The sequence below is a fragment of the Cibotium barometz genome, chromosome 8 (assembly GCF_041138505.1).
Source record: "Cibotium barometz isolate CiBa-2024 chromosome 8, ASM4113850v1, whole genome shotgun sequence".
In the NCBI taxonomy this organism is placed as follows: domain Eukaryota; kingdom Viridiplantae; phylum Streptophyta; class Polypodiopsida; order Cyatheales; family Cibotiaceae; genus Cibotium; species Cibotium barometz.
Window position 1 is genome coordinate 51088775 of NC_141053.1, and position 19849 is coordinate 51108623.

Sequence of the window (19849 nt, forward strand, 5' to 3'; positions counted from 1 at the left end):
CATTGTGGTCTAACATGCTTGATTTTATTTTTGATATACTTTATATCTTTTGAAGACCAAGCATGCTTTCACTCTAACTCCCTGTTTTGCAGATACAATCTACCACAACAAACCCTGTTGAGCTTACCATACCATAGCTTCCGAGGACGGAATCTACATCAGGAAGGGGGACATGTTAACCTATGGCGGACATTGAGACGTATTCCTTTTTACGTCATATAATTATTTTGCGTATTCTAAGTCATGGGGCGGGCTTGTCGACACCACATGTAAAGGGTAAGGGGATTGGGTGATCGCCGATAAGAGGTGCACCTCGAATTTCATCAGGATAAGGGTTAGGATCGGTCGACCATGTGTGGGCGTCCATGTGTGAACGGCCAGGTCACATATAAAAGTCAAATGTAACCTAAAACCTCAGTGTTGAATACAAGGAGTGCTCTTGCTTCATCTTCTCCATCTCCTTCTCCCGCGGGTATGTGTGTGAGAGAGAGAGAGGGAGAGAGTGTGTAGCGGTAGAGCATTGTGTGGCGGCACGGCGACGGCAAGGCGGTAGAGCAGTGGCGGCGGCTCCTTCTTCATCGCGGTGCGAGAATCCTTCACGACGACGGCATGAGCGGTGAGTGACACACCATTGCTCCTCGTCTTGAACTTGCTGGTTTCCTGGTTGTGTGCTTGCAGCCATTCGTGGCTCGCACACGGTGCTTGGCAAGTCCCTAGCTCCAACGTGTGTGGTAAAAGTGCACACACATTTTTGGCTAAGTGGGAATAATGGTGGCATCATTTTTCTCATAACTTGGAGCATAAAAAATGAAAGTGTGTCGATTTTGGCACATTTTCCTTTAGAAACTTGGCCTTGTAGGTAAGCATCACCTCACGCAATTTACATGAGAATACCAAGTGGAATGAAGTCTTTAGCAGCATTCAAGGTGGGATGACACCCATGTAGCAACAACGATGTGGGAAAGGCCTCTTAGGCTTGCTACACACATATCCACCCATTGTATTTGTGTTTGAAATGTAACAATGGGTGGACCGCGGGAGTTGTGGACGGGCAACAAGTTCCGCCGCCCATCCTTTCCATGCTTTAGAATAAGGTAAGCGCTACAGCGCCCATGGTCCACATTTTGCCACGTCAAAGATTGAAAGCGATGTTTAGGATAACAAATTCCAATAGAAGGCTTGCGCAAAAAAAATATCTGAGTAGACGAGTACATGTCTGCCACGTGGAGATAAGGGCCAGCAGCTCGAATTAACAGTGGCCATGTCAGCAGATCCCCCCATTTGCTAACTCAATGTTACTCAGAGGAAGCTGGGGCCTACATGGACGACTTTCAAATCTGATGCAGCGTGTGTGGATGCGCCACGTGGATAAAAACTGCGTGATAGTTGCAAATGATGCAGCCTATAGGACCCACAAAAAGGAGAGGGATCAGGGAATCAAAAATTTGGATGGCAGAGAATAAAAGGAAAGAAAAAAGGTTAGTATATATATATATATATATATTCAAATAATTTAAAAAAGGAAGTGGACTGTCGGGGGATTAGAGAAATGGTCGCTTTATATTATAATTTACTAGTAAATTAAGTGCTGGATAGGTCGACTTCATCTTGGATTAGAGATATAGTTACATCAATTTTGGTGTATTGGGGGGTACATCCTCACATCGTTGTTGTTGCCTGTCTTACCACATGTTTTCACCTGCCAAACTCTTACCCTTTGTCCTCTCCCTTCCGTCCATTCCTAGTTGCTTCACTTCGTTGGCCTCTTGTTCCCCTATAAATTGCTTCTTCTTGCCTGGCTTTCTTTATTGAAAGCTTCTATTCTGAACACCTCAATCAGATCCCCTAGCATAATAATATCAGGTTTCTTCCAAGCCTGTAGCACAAGAGTATATATACGCATTAGTTTTCTCAAAGGATTCTGTGCATGTGGTGCGCGATTTTGTTGCATTTTCGCACTACATCTCTAACATCGGCCTCATATACACACGATTTTGTGCCCTTTTGGATCGCAGGATTGTCGCCTTGCCATGCTGCTTAGGAGCTCATCAACCCCCGTCCTGGGATCCCTGCTGCTTTCCACTGAGCCACTTGCAGAAAAAAATGAGGCCTCCGGAGAGATCAAGGCCAAGTGTGTCTCGCTAAGAAGGACTAATTCAAACAGCGGGAGCCTGTCGAGCTGCCAAGGGAACCCCCAAAGGCTACTTGTGGGTGACCCATCCCTAGGAGAAGAACTAGGATGGGGTCTCGTAGATGGAGAGGAAACCATGGGTTGGTCTACGAGGGTAAGAAAGGTGCAGTCCGAGAGTGATTTATGCCATCTAGTCGGCTCTTGTACATCAGCTAGAGTTGCTGCAGGCACTCTTCTGTGCAACGGTAAGTCTCTTAATTACCTTAATTCTGTTGGTGGTACTAAGGAAGCGAGCGCTATTAATGTGAGAAAGACATGGCCTCAGCCGTTGAGCAGACGGAGGTCACTGAGCTCAATTCCATCTGTTTGCTTTGGGCCATCTGGCTTGGGCATGCAAGACTTCATTCCAGAAGAGGTCGAGTCGGCTTCTCTCACAAGTGAAGAGGGAGAGAGAAAATCTAGTGTTTTTGACCAGCTTGGGCTTCCCGTCGAGGAAACCATTCTGCATTCAGCTTGTGCAGACGCTAGCTTAGGGTTCTTAAACCAAGCCTTAACCCAGGAGTCGCCAACCAAAGTACTGCAAGTCATCGGTGGCCAAGTTGGCGTTAAGAAAGGAGGCTCGCTGGCACGTGTCCTGCAAGCAAACGCATCAGCATTCTTGGGAAGGCAAGAGCCAACGGGGGCGAATCGCAGCTCTGCATTACTAGCCGAAAGAGAGATCTACTCGCACCCAACGAGCAGCAGCAACAATATGCAGGCACGTGGCCGAGCTTCTGAATCGAAAGTATTTATCCGTGGCGGTGGCGACATGGCATCTGGTGGGGGTATTGGCGGACCTGGAGGAAAGCCACCGGCAATTACTGGAGGAGGAGGAGGAGGAGGAGGTGGAGGAGGAGCCTCAGATCTGACAGATTTACATTATCAGAAGATGCTCAAAGAAAATCCTGGCCACCCCTTGCTGCTCAGAAATTACGCTCAGTATCTAGCAGAGGTTAGTGTGATTGCACGCAAAGAAAGAAATTAAGTCTTCTAGGAATCCACTCTTTGAAAAAAAAAATTGGGACCGGTTATATATATATATATTAAGGCACAAGGAGAGGAAAGAAAAAAAAATCCTTTAGATTGCTATTATCTACCAACATCTCCTGTGATGGTTTTTGACTTTTTGTATTCCAGCCTCTATTTCTGTGTTCACTTTTTAATGTAAATACTACATCAACTTTCATTTTTTAATGTATATACGTGCCGGTTGAGTACCAGTACATGCATACAAATATATATATATATATACATTTACATATATATATATAATACATTCATATATATATATATATACTACGTATGCATATAGTATACATATATTACATATAATGTATACGTATACTTATATATATATATTATTATTATTATATGTAATGTATATATCTATGTGTATATAAATATATGCACCATCGTATATATATATATATATGTAAATACATATAAAGATATAATATATATATATATTCACCATCGTTCTGATTTAACAGTTTTGGCTATTCAACAGGCCAAGCGTGACTATTGCAGAGCTTATATATATATATATATATATATTCACCATCGTTCTGATTTTACAGTTTTGGCTGTTCAACAGGCCAAGCGTGACTACTGCAGAGCTGAGGAATTTTTCCACAGGGCCATTTTGGCTAATCCTGGCGATGGGGAGCTGCTAGGGCAATATGCCAAGATAATATGGGATGTGCACCGAGACCGAGAGCGGGCTGCCAGTTACTTCGAGCGGGCCGTCCAAGCAGCGCCTGATGATAGGTGAGCTTGGCAATCCGGTCCATGCCATGTGCCCTAACTGTGTCACGATATGATATCCATGCCGTCAATTAACTGACGTTTTCTTGTTTGGCAGCTATGTCATGGCCGCCTACGCCTCTTTCTTGTGGAACTCGGAGGAGGAGGAGGGTTCGCCTGCTTCCAATCTCTCAAGCCTGCCCAGCTTGGTGTCCGCTGGGCCTGCGTAAGCTAGGCTACCCGAATAATGTAAACGTGTGGTTCTGTTCTAAAACGCTTCATATATTCTTTCCGTTGAGTTGTATTAATAAGCTTGTAGACAGTTACTCTTTTAACTGTTCACGTTCGTTTTCCTAGCGAAGTCCTGGCTTCGAGCTTCTCACGTTTGGAACGTTCGATGCTCCAAGGCGGCTTCCACTACTACTATCCATCTGATCAACCCTACTATGCATTTGCATATACTTCACCCTTTTGGGCGATTAAACTTACGAGGGTCTTCCCAATGTATATGATCTTTTTGTAAAAGAATTTATGGCTGCCTTAATTATTTGCAATAGTATCTCTCTCTCCCCCTCCTAATGTATATAATCTTTTTATAAAAGAATATATTGGTGCCTTAATACTTTGCAATTTCCCCCTCTCTCTCTCTCCCCCAATGTGTCTCTTTCTCTACATCGTAGGTAACTAGATAAACTAACAACCCTTAGGAGTTGTATAACTTTAACAACCTAAGGTGGCCCTTTAACAAATGTAGTCTATGGTGCACACAAAAATACATGACCTTGTGGGAGCTTAGTGAATCACAACTTCCAATTGAACAAAGATATTGCGTAGTACTAATCTTATCGGAAAAATTGTTCACAATAATTCTATTTCCCAATAGTGTGAGTGTACGAGCAAAGGAGATGGTGTGCTTTTGAATAGGCTCTCAACTTGGTGTAGAAATGGTGGATATGACTGTGGTTGGTAGCATGAGGTAGAGACCACTTAACCCAGCTTGGTCTAGATAGTAGATGACTATGGTTAGCAACATGATCACAATAATTCTATTTCCCAATAGTGTGAGTGTACGAGCAAAGGAGATGGTGTGCTTTTGAATAGGCTCTCAATTTGGTGTATGAGCAAAGGAGATGGTGTGCTTTTGAATAGGCTCTCAACTTGGTGTGGATATGACTATGGTTGGTAGCATGAGGTAGAGACCACTTAACCCGACTTGGTCTAGATAGTAGATGACTATGGTCAGCAACATGAGGTAGAGCCCACTGAACTCAAGTGACTATACCGTAGGTTAACATTGGTATAAAAGATAGGCATCGGTAGCTTCCACTTGACCCAACTAACCAATTCAGGGTAAGTTCGTTCTCTGTGCAAACATTCGGTTACCTCCCTTTCTGTCAAAATTGGTTGGTGCATAAACATATTTTCATTTTGGCTCAATCCTATGACTCTCATATACACAAAGTACAAGTGCTTGCATGCTAAGTAGGGTTTTGCGGCTGGTTGACCCTTCTCAATAAATCTGAATATGTGCATGATGGATGCATTTTAATGTGCACATCATAACTTCCCACATGAGAACCTTTTCCAAATATCTCAATGGTGAAAGCCTCATGTTTGAAAGATTAAAACACATGTACTTGTGTTTATCTATTGCTTTCTTTTTGCAGCTTCTTCTTAAATTCCTATTCTGTATTGTGTGCGACGGCCATCTCGTGACATATCATTTTTAAATGTGTTTGTCTCTTCTCTAGGCAGTCCTGGTTGACCTAAGCTCATAGGAGTTTGTTGCCCCCTTCCCAATGGCTTACTCTGTAAGTTATAGCAAGCACCAATGCATCAACCTCCTCAACTGTCAGATTTGTGCCTTCAGCCACATTGGCCATATAGTAGGCACATTGTGCGGGGGATGGTCAATGTTCTTATCCACATCCCATGTATGCATGGCGTCATTATTGCAAAACCACATCATGTGACTAGTCTTCCTTTTGCACATCCTACAATCATGCGACCGCACTTTTTACTACCTATTAACATACTTTGCAATATGATTTAGACTTTGTATCCAATGAAATAAACATGAACATTCCTGACCTTTCATTTCTTTTCCTTCATTGTAGACTTCTCTAACGACATTCCAATTTGCTTGGGCTTTATCTTTATGAAACTAAAAGTCTGCCTTTTCAAATCCATGTGTCACCATGACATTATTTATGCACTCCCAAAACAATACTTGGGAAGTCTTGCCCTCTTCTGTCATCTCGCAAGTTGTAATAGTTAGAAGCTCCTACAAGCTACATCTAAAAGTCAATATGCTAAAAGAGGTAGTAACAAAGAACTACCTTTTCATTATTATCAGTGAGATAAGCCATTTTTACTAACTTGGATCATAAATGTGACAAGCCATTGTTACCCAATACATGATGCATCTAGTGTGGTCAAATTGGATCCAAGCTCTTCTTAGATCACCATTTCCTGAACGCCTCATGCTATGACGAGTTCGACACCTAAGGCTGGTCCTATAATAGTAGACATCTTGAAAACAAAACAACGTTCAGTTTCATTGCCTTGACCTAGAAATCGGCTTCCATGGAAGAAGTCATAATTGCGATCCCTCTTCAAATATAGCCAAATGATGACACAGGTGGTCCTTGGCATGCATGAGCTACTAACCTTCAAAACCTACAAGAAAGGAAATTTTAATCACTATGTATGTATAGCCTTAACAAATGCTTCTCTAATTCAACTCACCACTTTTTCTCAACTAGCACGCCGAGCTCTTCTAACACATTATTGAATTCTGTATCTCCAAGGTCATGACCTTGATCTCCTTATTTAACTAATGAAGTTAGCACCAACTCGTTCGCAACACACATCTACACCTTCCTTTGATCACAACCTGCATCAACTTTAATTACTCTTTGAACCATTGCTTTAGTCTTATGAAGCAATGCATTCGATGTTCCGGCTTGGACACCATGTGAATGAATTCATGTGTGTATTGTGTCATCACTAGGCATGACATAATACACGCACAAGATGCCTTGCAAGTAGTAGCCTTTTTGCAATAGGTAGGCTTTTTGCAATAGTGTGTGAATGAATTTTGATGTGGATTAGAAGCCGTGTTAGTGTGTCATCACTAGGCATGACATAATACACATTACACGCACAAGATACCTTGCAAGTAGTAGGCTTTTTGCAATACTGACAATTGAGCTCTCCATCATTAATGGCTAGGACACCAACTCCACAAGTTTTCTTTATGCACCCTTTGAAACTAATGTCATTAGGGAAGCCATTGTTCAAATACCAAGGGCATGTGGTGTGTAAACAATGCATTTGACCAATGCAATGGCTTATCCTACACACCTCGGGAAAGTTGACATTCGATGTAGCTTCCTTTGTCCACATGTGACCATCGTACTTATGATCCATGCCATCCATTCCTGCTCCAAAACCCATGGTGAAAGGAAACTCAAATATTACATGCCCATCATAGAATCTAGGAATCTCATTCACCTGAAACACCCGTGGTATATGTCTCACTAGATTTGTCAAAGTGTTCTCCTTCCTCATGTTCAACACGAACTCTACAATGCTTTTTGATTTCAAGGGTGAAAGTACTTCGTGGTTGGGTAACTGGGTGTATAGAGGCACTGCATCTAATACAAATGTCTTCTGTAGAGCAGACTATCATCTAGAATTTGTTGAACTTTCAATATTCACATAATTAAAGGTACCAATTGATGTATTGGATTTTTCTCTTACACATACCTCATATGTAAGAGATATCAGATCATCAAGGACAGTAGAGGTCCTTACCTTCTATATCTTGTAGTGGAACAAGGGCAACACGTGTCTCTTTATCTCCTGTGATTGTGGTCGCCTCTAAACCCTTCAAATGTGATGGGTGGCAAACATTTTTGAATAAGAAATTCATTGTTCACAAAGCCTTTGCCATTGCTCAAAGGCACCCTCATCTCACCTGTTTCATTGTTGGGGAAAATAAGCTTGGAATCCATAATAGAGATAGAGAGAGATGTGTGTGTGAGAGAGAGAAAGAGAGAGAGACAATCACTTGTTAGGAGGGTCCTAAATAAATGATCAATTATTACCACTTGTATTAGGGTTAGGGTTAGTGTTAACCAATTTAATTTTAGTGTTAAAAAATGTTAAAACTTTAACATTTTATTTTTTACCAATTTTTTATATTTTACATGGATTTTTTTTAAAACAAATCATGAAACATGAAAGCCATCCTCAAAGAATTGATGTTCAAAATCACTTTAGATAGTTCAAGCACTCTAACATAGACCCTTTAAGTTCAAATAATAGCTTCTACTTTGTTGTTTACCTTTTGAATGTAAAAACTTAAATCAATCAGAAACTTGAATGTAAAAAATTAAACCAATCATAAACTTGAATTAATAGCTTCTACTTTGTTGTTCACCTTTTGACTGTAAAAACTTAAATTAATCCACTAGTTGTAAACCTATCAAAAGATCTCTTGAAGTAGTATCCTCTCTTAAGTCTAATCTTCACATATTTTGCTTCTCAAAATAGGAGGTCCTTGCTTCACATATTTCAAAATATCTTTAGCCTCTCCCTAAACAGACTATTGGAGGTCCTTGGTAGTGATGGCAATATTATAAGAATTGCACTCCCTTCGATGAATATGTATCCTTATTTTGTAAGTGAATGGGTACCCATGGAATTGATGAGAAAAATAAACCTACATCTTAGTAACCTATATAGCATTGAGATAAAGATGAGAAAAGGTGAAAAATAAATGTAAACCTTAAACTACTAAGGTTTACATTCAATAAACACTTCAACGCACACTCCAATGATAGACCAATGCGCCGTGTGCCCTCATGCCGATGATGCTCGTCCAATATGTAATCTACATGTGCACCCATACACATTACTAGGAGATTGGTCATCATCAATATGTATATATGTAATATATATGCACAACCATGTTGTGTGAACCCATGTTGGTCATCATCAATATGTAATCTACATGTGCACCCATACACATTAAGTCTAGGAGATTGGTCATCATCAATATGTATATGTGTAATATATATGCACACCCATGTTATGTGAACCCATGTTGGTCATCAATATGTAATCTGCATGTGCACCCATACACATTACTAGGATATTGGTCATCATCAATATGTATATGTGTAATATATATTCACACAGCCCATGTTGTGCAAACCCATGTTGGTCATCAATATGTAATGTACATGTGCACATGTGCACCCATATGCATTATTACTAGGAGATTGGTCATTAAGTAGTTCTCCATCTCTCTATGGACATAGTAGGCCCAGTCTTCTTCTTTCTCCTCATGTACCTTTGCAATTCTGTTTAAGGGCACCCTGTTATATCTGTCCACGGGCCTCACCAGCTTCATTAAGGACATGGCCCTATAAGCTTTTTCTATAGCCTCATCCCAGATGTTTTCATACTCGGCCCTATTTGAGTTGTAAGAACTTTTCTTTAGCATTGCATTCAGAGGCATTTTGTCGATGGCATGGGTGTGGACCTTGACCGCGGGCGAAAGCTGCAAAGCATCCCGTATAAGCTCTTCTGTGATGAGGAGTTGCTCGGTAGTGCCGTCAACTTTGGTGATAGTTCCCCTTTTGGTGCCCTTGTCGTAGGTCTTAAGGTACTCGGTGTAGAGTTCTGTGTCGATACTTCTTGGGAGTATCTGTGCCATTTTCCCCAAACCCACCTTGTCCAGCTTTGATTTGACTTTGGCCTCCTCTAGAATTTGGAGGCATTCTGGGTTGTGGTAATGTAGGGCTACCTTTCCATGAGCCATGAGGGCTTCTTTATTGATTATGGCCCCATGGAAGGCTTGGGCATAAGGGCCCAAAAAGTTTAACTTTGGGACCCACGCTGGCGTCGTTTCTCTCTGACTTGTTGGGGAGTGGTGCTAGCTTGAATCGTAGCTGGGGTCTCGAGAGCTTTCGACTCTAAGGCTGACATCTGTACATGAACAGCACATCAGCCTACTGAGACTGGTGGGGTTGATACCATCTTTTCCTTTCTTTTTTGATGGGTAATTGGTTAGTTGAATTGAGGAGTTTGTTAGTGTAGGAGCAACCATAGGGTGTGTTAATAGATAGGTGAATGAATACCTCCAACCACTTCTGTAAGTAGTCCTTGAAGGCTGTGCACATCAATCATTGAAATGTTGCTAGGGCATTGGTGAGGGCAAAGGGCATTACCTTATATGCAAATGTCCCCCACATTGCATTGAAAGTTGTCTTGTGCTGGTCCTCTAGTGCTATGGACACCTGATTGTAACTGGAGAATCCATCCAAGAAGCTGTAAGCTTCCTCCCCATCCACTCTTTCCAAAACACGTTCCGTATATAGGGCATTGGATAATGGTCTTTCCTAGTGGCTCTGTTGACCTTTTTAAGATCAACACATACCCTAAGTTTTCCATTCTTTTTTGGCACTATCACGATCGGTGATAACCAATCTGTATATTCGATTTCATAGATGAAATCCACAGCCAATGAGCTTGTCTATTTCCTCCTCTACAATTGCTGCATACTTAGGATTCATCTAGTATGGTTTCTACCTGGTTGGTCTCGACACTTCCATGATTGGAATCGTATGCTATACTACCTCAGGTGGTACCCCCTTCATCTCTTTGCAATTCCAGGCGAAATGGTCCTTAAATTCCTTAAGGAGAGTGGTGAGCTCATCTTCTTCAGCCGAAGTCAAGTCCTTTTAGCAATGTATAAGGGTCAAGCTTCCTCCCCTGGTCCCGCAATATCCACTTCCTTGACTTTTGTCAGGCCATCGTATGATGTGGACAGCCCATCCTCCTTAACCCTTGTTGCCGTCAGTTGGACAACTTTCCATTCGTTCACATAGTATGGGTTTTGAAGTGGTCGAGTACTGAGAGAAAGTCTGGTTATCCTCATTTTCACTTTTGGTTTTAGCCATGATCTTTCTAGCCTCACATTCTTCTTCTGCCAAGGCTTTATTGCGTTTTCGGCGCCCAGCTTTTGTAAGCTTGGGTGTTTCTAGCTCTTGAAGGGTGACTTTCTCCTTGTGTCTTCCCTCCAGCAATATCTTACTCAACTCCTCACCCCAATCCTTGGAGAACTCATCGTGTACCTTAGTGGCCTCAAGGTATCTCAACCAATGGGCATCCGTGGGTTTTCTTCGTTAATAGGGCATTTCATTGAGCTATATATCGTTTCTGTTTTTGCCACCTTCTGAGGCGTTGAGCATTGGTACGGCCTTGTGCTATGGTCCCTTTTGTACTCGATGTCTCCTCTTTTGATGCTTCATCAATGGTCTACCAATTAACCATACAGATAGAGGTTGTGGTGGGGACAGTTCCAGATTCCACATATTAGGTCTCCCTGGGTTGCATCACATCTATGGTGCCCAACACATGCATATAGTTTTCACTGAAGTCTAGAGGAGGAAGTGACACATACATTTTCATTTCCTCTTCTTCCTTGGGATCCCCTCGAGGGCTGGCATATTTGTATAGAGGTGGTCCATTCCGTTGTGACTGAGTCATTTCCAAACAATTGTCATTTCCATGGGGTGTGCTTTCCATGTTCTCAGATCAATCTTTAAGATTTGTGAATCCCTACATATATACACGTGATCTAAGGCCCAATCATGCACCAATTTGGAATCCCTCATGAAGAGTCTCCCCAATATTATGTCATATGAATCGGGTTGGTGGTGCAGGAAGTCCATGACCACAAATGTATGATGGTAGCGAAACGTAAAGAGTTTGAATTTCACATTCTCCAAAAGTCCAATGGGCCTCAAAGATGTTTCATCAGCCATTTTAACGATTAGATCTGCTTTTTTTAGATTAGGTTTCTCCCAGTTTTCCCAGCAACGTTTTGTGATGATGCTAACCCCTGCCCCACCATCGAGGATAGCCAGTGTCTGGTACCCATTATGATGAATCGAGATTATAGCATTTGTGTCGTCGCTTTTGTAATAACGCCCCAGTTGATTAACTGGTATCTTAAAGACTTGGGTTTTCCTTGTGTGTCTCAAGGTTCTTTCTGCCAGAGGTGGCAGAGCCTCATCTATAGTTTAGTCCGCCTTCTACCCATTCTTTTATGTATGTCCATAGGGTTGGTGAATTGTGTAATAGTTACCCTAATGACATTTGTATAGGCGTGGATAGCAGAGATGCGAGACTTCCTATGTCTCTGGGTTTTTTGGAGATAGAGGGTTCTCCCCACGTGTGTGTGACTCGCATACCTCCATAGGAAAGGAATGGATGGACTCCCCCAATGCATTTTCCTCAAACATTCTGGACAGTGTGTTTACTTGGGACCCCTCTTCTGTTTCTTCTAGAATTGCGGTAGGTACGTCCCATTCCCTTTCCCTGGTTGGCTCCTTTCATGGATAAATTGTATCCATGACCCGGTTAGCCCTTAGCTTTGGCTTCATGAAGCCGTTGGCATTCTTCGACTAAGGCCCTGGCGTCTTCGAGCTTTCTTATTTCCTCGTCGTCGGGGTTTTCACCGACTCCTTTAGGAGTTGGTTGGTTGCTCCCTTTGCTCTTTTAGGTCCGGCCCCTTGTGATTGCTCCTTTGATCCCCCTCTTCTCTCGATTAGGTGGATTCAGTGTCGATTGTATCTTCTTCGGATCTATCTTTGATTGTGACCCTTGTGTCACCCTTACCCACTTTTTTCACTCTTCTCCTACGGCTAGTTCTAGAAATAGTCGCATCCACTCGGTTCTTTCCCTTGTCTCCTATTTGAGCTTGAGCTCTTTTTAGGACATTGAGTGGTGTGATATTTCCACGTTGTACACTAATGGTTTGGATGGTGGCTTGATTGGCAGTAGAAGTCAATGAACCACTTGCATAGTATAGATAGTCCTTGATCAAATGATCAATCCCACATTTAGTACCAGGTGAGTATTGGCATGTCATTGGGCGTAGCATCCACTTGTTGGGGTTGGTGTGTATGAACCATATTCTTGTTTGGGCACTCGGCGACTTGATGTGGTCGAGATGCGGTCCTCTGCACCCAAAACATTGTAGCGGTTCTCTTCGCAGATTCGAGTTTATGTCCTTGCCCTTCCACTGTACCGTAGTTTGAAACATAGGTACTGGCGTGTTATTTTGTAGGACGTAATATTCAAGCATAACCTCCGTCATTTCCTCATAGTACTCTCTGCTAAGTTCTACTTCATGCACCATATCAACATCTTATGATGGCTCTTCAATTAATGCTTAATTGATTTTAGCATGTGGTGGTTGTGGTGGTAGAACTCGTGGTGGCATAGGTGAAGCATCTTGTACCCGGAACATCCCCCTAGGTAAGTAGGAAGAGTTGGGTTGTCCAGCAGTAGCGGTGATCTGTACAGGTGGCACAGGTAAAGCCAATGGAGCTTTAAGTACTGGTAGCTATGTAACATTTTGAAATCTTGGATATCTGGACATTGAAGTGTCATGATTCCCTAATTTTACACAGTGGGGCACAATAGAGTAATGGCCTGGCTCTTAATTGTGGACATTCGGTGGTAGTGTGATTCAATCTGCACATAGAGCACCACACCAATTCCCTACGGGGATAAAGATGATTATGCCCATATGTTTCTCTTCCCTCCTTTACTTTCAATTTCTCTAATATAGCATTATTGAGCTCATCCACCATCATGTTTCTGACTTGCTTGCTCTGAGTTCCAATTTCTTGGTGACTCGAGACACACGAGGTCGTAGTTGCTGAAGATGTTTTGACATCTTCCAGTTGCGGCAATTCAAGCATATTATCTTCATATTCAATTGCCAGTTTGCAACATGCATCAAGAGTAACGGGTTGGGCTAGTACCAGAGGTAATCATGCATTTTGTGGTCTCTCTAACCCCTCTCCGGAATCAAGGCAATAACTGATCGTTAGTTAACGTCTCCCATAATTCGCACCTTGAATTTAAGTGCTTAAGTCGAGACACATAGTCTCTCATCAACTCAACTTCCTTTTGTTTGATATTATGTAACTGTGCCACATGGCTCCATCTGTCACCACTTCGAGCAAAAGGTGGGCACAAAACATTCTTGAGTCGTGAAGTTAACCTTATCCTCAGGCTTGAGGGTTCAGAACCACTGATGCGCTTTCCCTTCCAAGGTTAGTGAGAAGGCATGAATCATTGTCACATCACTGACACGCCCGCAGGTTTCACATGTGGATTCAAAAATATGTACATGTTGGATAGGATCTCTGTCCCTAGAGAACTTTTGGACGAGTTTGGAAATGATATGTGGCTTCATCTGGGGAGGGTCAGGATTCTAGAGTAGTGCCTAGTTCTCGGACCATCTCTGCCACCATATTCTCTGCCGCCATATTAGCAGGTCTGTCCTTGTGGCTGCATTAAGGTCGATGTTTGGATCTATCCTTGGCCTTTGAGGAATTTCTCTCCCCCCTTCCTAGACCTTATCCCCTTCCTGTATTGGCTCTTCTAGGTATTTATGGTCCATGGGATGGTCCTTCTGCCGTTGTACCTTGGATTTATGGGTTCCAAGTTTGGAATTTCTCCCTCACTTCTTCCCATAACCAATTCTGGTTCCTTACCCCGTGATTGGAGTTGGTTTAAACTTCCCGTTTCCTTTTTCTCAGCCCTCGCCTTCAAGTATCGAGCTCTTGTTTCCTCAAGCTCAACTCTCGTAGCTGTCGTTCCACCTCGCTCCTTTTGAGATATAACTCTACTTCCTCTAAGGTGGGGAAAAATATTTGACCCGTCCCTGGCCGCACTTTCCATGTCGTCCCGGTGTTCGACAACCTAGGATTTGACGTTTGGATGGGCACTTCATGTCGTGGACCATCCAGTGGTGCTCGTTGATGGACCCATGCCCGCAGATTGTGCTTCTTCGTCTCATGATTGGTTCGGAGACCAAAAAATCCCCGGGCGATATCAATGATACCACTGGACCTATTTGGGGAAGGTGGTTTCTCCTCTTCCCCAAACCCAGCGTACTTCATCCCTTTTTCCATGGATTCTTCACTACTAGTTTTAACGGTGGTCAAGTTCCTTAAGGCACTCAGGTGTGTGCTTACGGAATGACCTGAACCCACACTTTTTTGATAGGAAGATCCTAGGTGATTTGATGCACTATCGTCTCCGATAAGTTTTCTAGATCTTAAGTGCATGTATGTATGATTTGATAAGCTACTTTGTCGATCCAATTTGATTTTTCTCCGATTCTATCACTCTAATTTTGAAGCCGTGAAAATGCAGAGAATAGTTCACTAAGTGAAGTGTCAAAAATAGTTCACATCGTGAACATTTTTCTGCACTTTCACGTGTTCAAAGATTTTTTCTTTTAGGGTCAGATTCCCTCTTCTTTGTTATAGGCAGCCCTCCCTTACCGACCTTCATGACCTTGGCCTGACTGCTCGTTGGTTTGAACTAAACCATGAGTTTGTAGAAAAAGTTAACGTCGTGAACACAAAAGGGTTCACACCGTGAAGATTTTCTAAAGGGTTCACGCCGTGAAGATTTCTAAAAAAGTTCACGCTGTGATGAAGATTTCTAGAAAAGTTCATGCCGTGAAAGTTTTTCTGAACTTTCACGTGTTCAAAAATTTAGTCAGACTTCGTGCATCAGAGATGTCAGGATAAGGTTGCCTATTTTTAGCAAGGCAATCCCATGATTTGGCGGCGTTAATTGCAGCGCTCATGTCTGGAGCGATTCGCGGCGTGAAGTTGTAGAAAAAGTTCACGGTGTGAACGTTTTTCTACAATTTCACGTGGAAACTTCCTACGTCGAATGTTATGTTTTTGGGTGCAAAATGCTTATCCAACGGATCATCCCAAATTAATTGTGCCATGCCTAAGGAATGGAATGCAGGTTCTTGGCACAATCAATGGCTCCTTATGTTTTTGATCTTTGTGAAGTTTTGAAAAAGAAGAAAATAGAGCACCAACCTGTTCGTTCACGTTGATGCTTCTAATGATGCAAATATCAAAATTAACAAGAAAAAATAGTGAAGCTCTATCCTAAGACCACTCCACCACACACACATACTCAACATCACAACCAATTTCTCACGATTTCTTACTACCACACAAATCTTATCCATTCCTTTTCTACACAATGCACTACCAAAATGCAAGGGCAATCATAAATCTTATGCAATGGGAGCTGAAAATCCAAGAGGATGGAAGAAACAAAGGTGTTTCCCCGGCAGCAGAGCGGCGCCAAAAATGTTATGGGCTACCACACCTCCTTGAGGGAACTCAATGCATTCACCTAAAGGATGAGAAATAGATCACAACTGTTGTAGGGCACTTACCAATGCTTTGAATTTGAGTCCCTTGAGGCCTCCAAGCTCGCTTGTTAAGCTCCACCTCCACGCTATCACCGTAGAGTCGCTCACACCGTCGTATAAGGCAATCACTCTCTCTCTCACTCTTCCACACAAGCATGAATCACACAAGCATAGAAGAGGAACAATGCTAGAATGCTCTCTCTCTCAATCTCTCTTAAGACACAAGGAAGAGATCTCTATAGCACAAAGGGGATTGTGTCTTTTCATTATGAGAAAATGCTTTATATACATTTGGCCCTTATTCACACTTGGGCACCCAAAACTTACTTAACTAGGCCTTGGGTGGCCAATATCTCATAATGTATAACTTTTATAGTACCGTTTCATGACACTTATTAATGTCCTCAATTGGAGGATCATGTTTGTTAATCCAAAATGGGATTAACAAATGTATGCTTTTCGAAAGTGAGACACTTGAAGTGAAAGTCTAGAAATAGATTTTGAAGTGTGAACTAGCCTCTTACATAGCCGGCAGGTGTTGTGGTGTTATGGTGCTATGGTGTTGCACAACTAGATAGTTATGGGTCTAAAAACAAGGGTGGCTGACGTGGTGGCCACCTCATATTGCCAACGCTTGGCAATATGACATGGCAGCGCCATGTCATATGGCCACCACAGGTAGGTAAGGAGTTGTAGGGAAAGTGGTTGAGAAGTTGCTTGTGGCATGATTTACACTGGTTGAGACAAAGCAATTTGCAACGCGTGTTGCACCAAGAGGGTCGTCGGCTATGTTATAATAGTCAGCATTGGGAATTGATTCATCATTGATGGCATGGACTTCCATGGCTGTTAAGGATTTTGTTGTTTGGCTGGTAGCATAGCCAGCTCTATTCACGCCATTGTACATGGAATTTGCAGTGCTATGTGTGTTCATGTTGCAGATGGAACAACTAACAGCTCTGGCAATGTACACTCCATTTCATAACGACCTTGTTGGCGAAAATGCAAGCACTAGACAACTAGGGAAAAATTAACAAAATGAGGCGATTAACCAAACGAGGAGATGACATGGCGAGAGATTAACCAAATGTTGTTTTTGCGATGACGACATGGCAGGCGAGTGCCATGTCATATTGTTGAATCTCGGCAATATGAAGTGGCAGTGTTGAGATACGTGGTGCCAAAGAGTACAAGGAAGAGGTAGAGAGTGAGTCACATGAACAAGAGAAGAAGCATGCACAATAGAAAAAAAAATGAATAGACTAAGGGTCTAATATCAAAGGTTGATTTGTATGGTCACTTGTAAAAGGTGAAGTCAATGGTCAAAAGGTGACACATGGACAGCACAAGGTTACACATATAGTGTGAGCATTAATGAACACATGGTTGGCACTAGGGTGCACAAAAAGCATGGATTGGAGTCCTTCTTAAGACTATAAATATGGGTGTATGGAACTTGATTATTGGAATATAACGTTGTGTGGTTTTCATGAGCATTACTATTGAGTTGCTAATATCTTAATTATCTTCTTAATCATCTTATTATTCCTTAAACATGAGTTTAATAAATTTCTATGAGCCGCTCTAGATTCATGCTTTTTAACATGGTATCAAAGCTTGACTAGGCTAGCTCTCATACTAAGATATTAGAAGCCTTGAGTAGGAGATTTGCAAGTTTCATTATCTTTGATTAGTTTAGTAACTTCATTAACCATTGATTATTCATTAGGATAGTAAGCACTCTTGATCTCCTCCTAGTGAGTGTAACAAGGTGTAGCAAAGAGAAGAAGTGGCTATGGGCCAGGGGCTATAAGGCAAGAACCTAAAGAAGACATTGGTTACAAGAACTAGCACACCTTTAGAACAAGGTGTAGCAAAGAGAAGAAGTGGCTATGGGCCAGGGGCTATAAGGCAAGAACCTAAAGAAGACATTGGTTACACGAACTAGCACACCTTTAGAACAAGGTGTAGCAAAGAGAAGAAGTGGCTATGGGCCAGGGGCTATAAGGCAAGAACCTAAAGAAGACATTGGTTACAAGAACTAGCACACCTTTAGAACAAGGTGCTGGCCACTAGTAGGCAGAGGAGGCACATCAAGGCACCAAAGGGTGTTGCGCATCTCAGCAGGTTCACGTAATAGTAAAGAGGTGACGAGAAGATAACAGCCAAAGCAGAGAGAGTGCTTCATAAGTGCTGGTTGTGTGGCTGGCTCTTGTTAGCTAGACTGTGGAGAAGAAGTATCAGACTGGTGGGCTGGCAATCTCCCCGACAGCGTGAGTACGTGGGGTGCACAAGGGAAGCAACAAAAGCATACCATCAGCATTAACAGTGGAGTGCAGAGAAGAAGTCAGCCTGTGTATCTTCCACAAATATACAGGACGCCAAGCTTCAGTCCCTGCAGTGGAGAAATGTCAATGGCCTCTCTAGGCATTCCAACCAGCGCATCGTCCCCACCAACAGAGTAATGTGGCCCACCAACACAGTAACGTGGCATAGATCTGAGCCTGAGGTGAAGGAGGTGAAAGCAGCCGTTTTGGCATCGCAAACATAGCTCAGGAAGAACTGCAAAAGTGTCGGCACAAAACACAGAGGGCAAGAAGAGCCACCCATAGAAGAGTAACCTAGAGCAGCAGACGACCGTGTGAGCAGCAGACAACCGTGTGAGCAGCAGACGACCGTGTGGGCAGTAGACAACCATGGGCAGCAGTGCATCGGCTCCAACGAAACAAAGTGATAAGGTTTTTTTCAATTAAAAAAATGTTTTAAAAATTTATAAACCCTAAGGTTGAAAAATGTCTCCACACCATGTCCCTCACAAGGGATAATTCACATGCTCTACATGACATTTAGTTCTAGGGATGAAAAGAGAATGTTGTTGCATTAGAGATGCATATAATCATGATTGTGAAAGCTAAAAGCTCATATAGCATTCATGCATCATCAAAAAGAGCTTTAATTGAAAATCTGCCATCAAGAAAAAATCTTTTTGTAGAAGAAGTGAAAGACCAAGCACGAGCATCAAAGGCCACCATCAACAAAGTCATCATCATCGACATGTTCTACATCAAACAACCTCGGCATCAGTAAGCTCTTAACAAAAATTATCATGTTTTAAGCAGCTAAATGAGCACGCATAATATCACAATCAACCAACTCACTACCCAAGTCAATATTGTTAACGCCACCAATTGAGTAGGCCAAAAAATCATTTGAAATGTTGTAACACTCGACCACTTGAGAGTAGCCAAAGGGTGCACAAAAAGCATGGATTGGAGTCCTTCCCAAGACTATAAATATGGGTTTATGGAACTTGATTATTGGAACATAACATTGTGGTTTTCATGAGCATTACTATTGAGTTGCTAATATCTTAATTATCTTCTTAATCATCTTATTATTCCTTGAACATGAGTTTTTAATCACTTGCTTTGAGCCGCCCTAGATTCATGCTTTTTAGCAGGCAGGTGACATGGCAATTACCTTCCATATCATATTATCGATGCTCGGTAATATGATGTGGCAACTGCCAATTGGGATACCAAATATATTAAAAAATCAGCCTAATTATTTTCTCTGATTTTCATGTGATTGATCTCGTTGATTTTCATGTGATTGATCTCGTTGATTTTCTCTGATTCGGCTTAATTTCA

The 19849-nt window shown here is 42.2% G+C and overlaps 1 protein-coding gene and 1 long non-coding RNA gene across 7 annotated transcripts; both read left to right on the top strand.

Annotated features, from left to right (window-relative positions):
- Window positions 1–1707: 1707 nt before the first annotated feature.
- Window positions 1708–4533, top strand: LOC147636379 (uncharacterized). 6 transcript variants are annotated; one of them, XM_086801815.1, is made up of 4 exons: window positions 1708–1863; window positions 2016–3122; window positions 3765–3937; window positions 4032–4533. In XM_086801815.1, exons 2-4 carry the CDS (start codon window positions 2031–2033, stop codon window positions 4141–4143), a joined length of 1377 nt encoding a protein of 458 aa, XP_086657941.1. In that variant the 5' UTR covers window positions 1708–1863; window positions 2016–2030; the 3' UTR covers window positions 4144–4533. The 6 variants fall into 6 exon arrangements, with proteins under 6 accessions (XP_086657941.1, XP_086657943.1, XP_086657946.1 ...); XM_086801817.1 differs by having other exon boundaries at window positions 1756–3122; window positions 4032–4168; window positions 4271–4533; XM_086801820.1 differs by having other exon boundaries at window positions 1756–3122; window positions 4032–4168; window positions 4276–4533.
- A 13161-nt stretch (window positions 4534–17694) lies between these two features.
- LOC147636380 (uncharacterized) lies at window positions 17695–19527 on the top strand. The gene is made up of 2 exons (XR_015266402.1): window positions 17695–18937; window positions 19192–19527. It is a non-coding gene; the product is annotated as an uncharacterized LOC147636380 (long non-coding RNA).
- The last annotated feature ends 322 nt before the right edge of the window (window positions 19528–19849 follow it).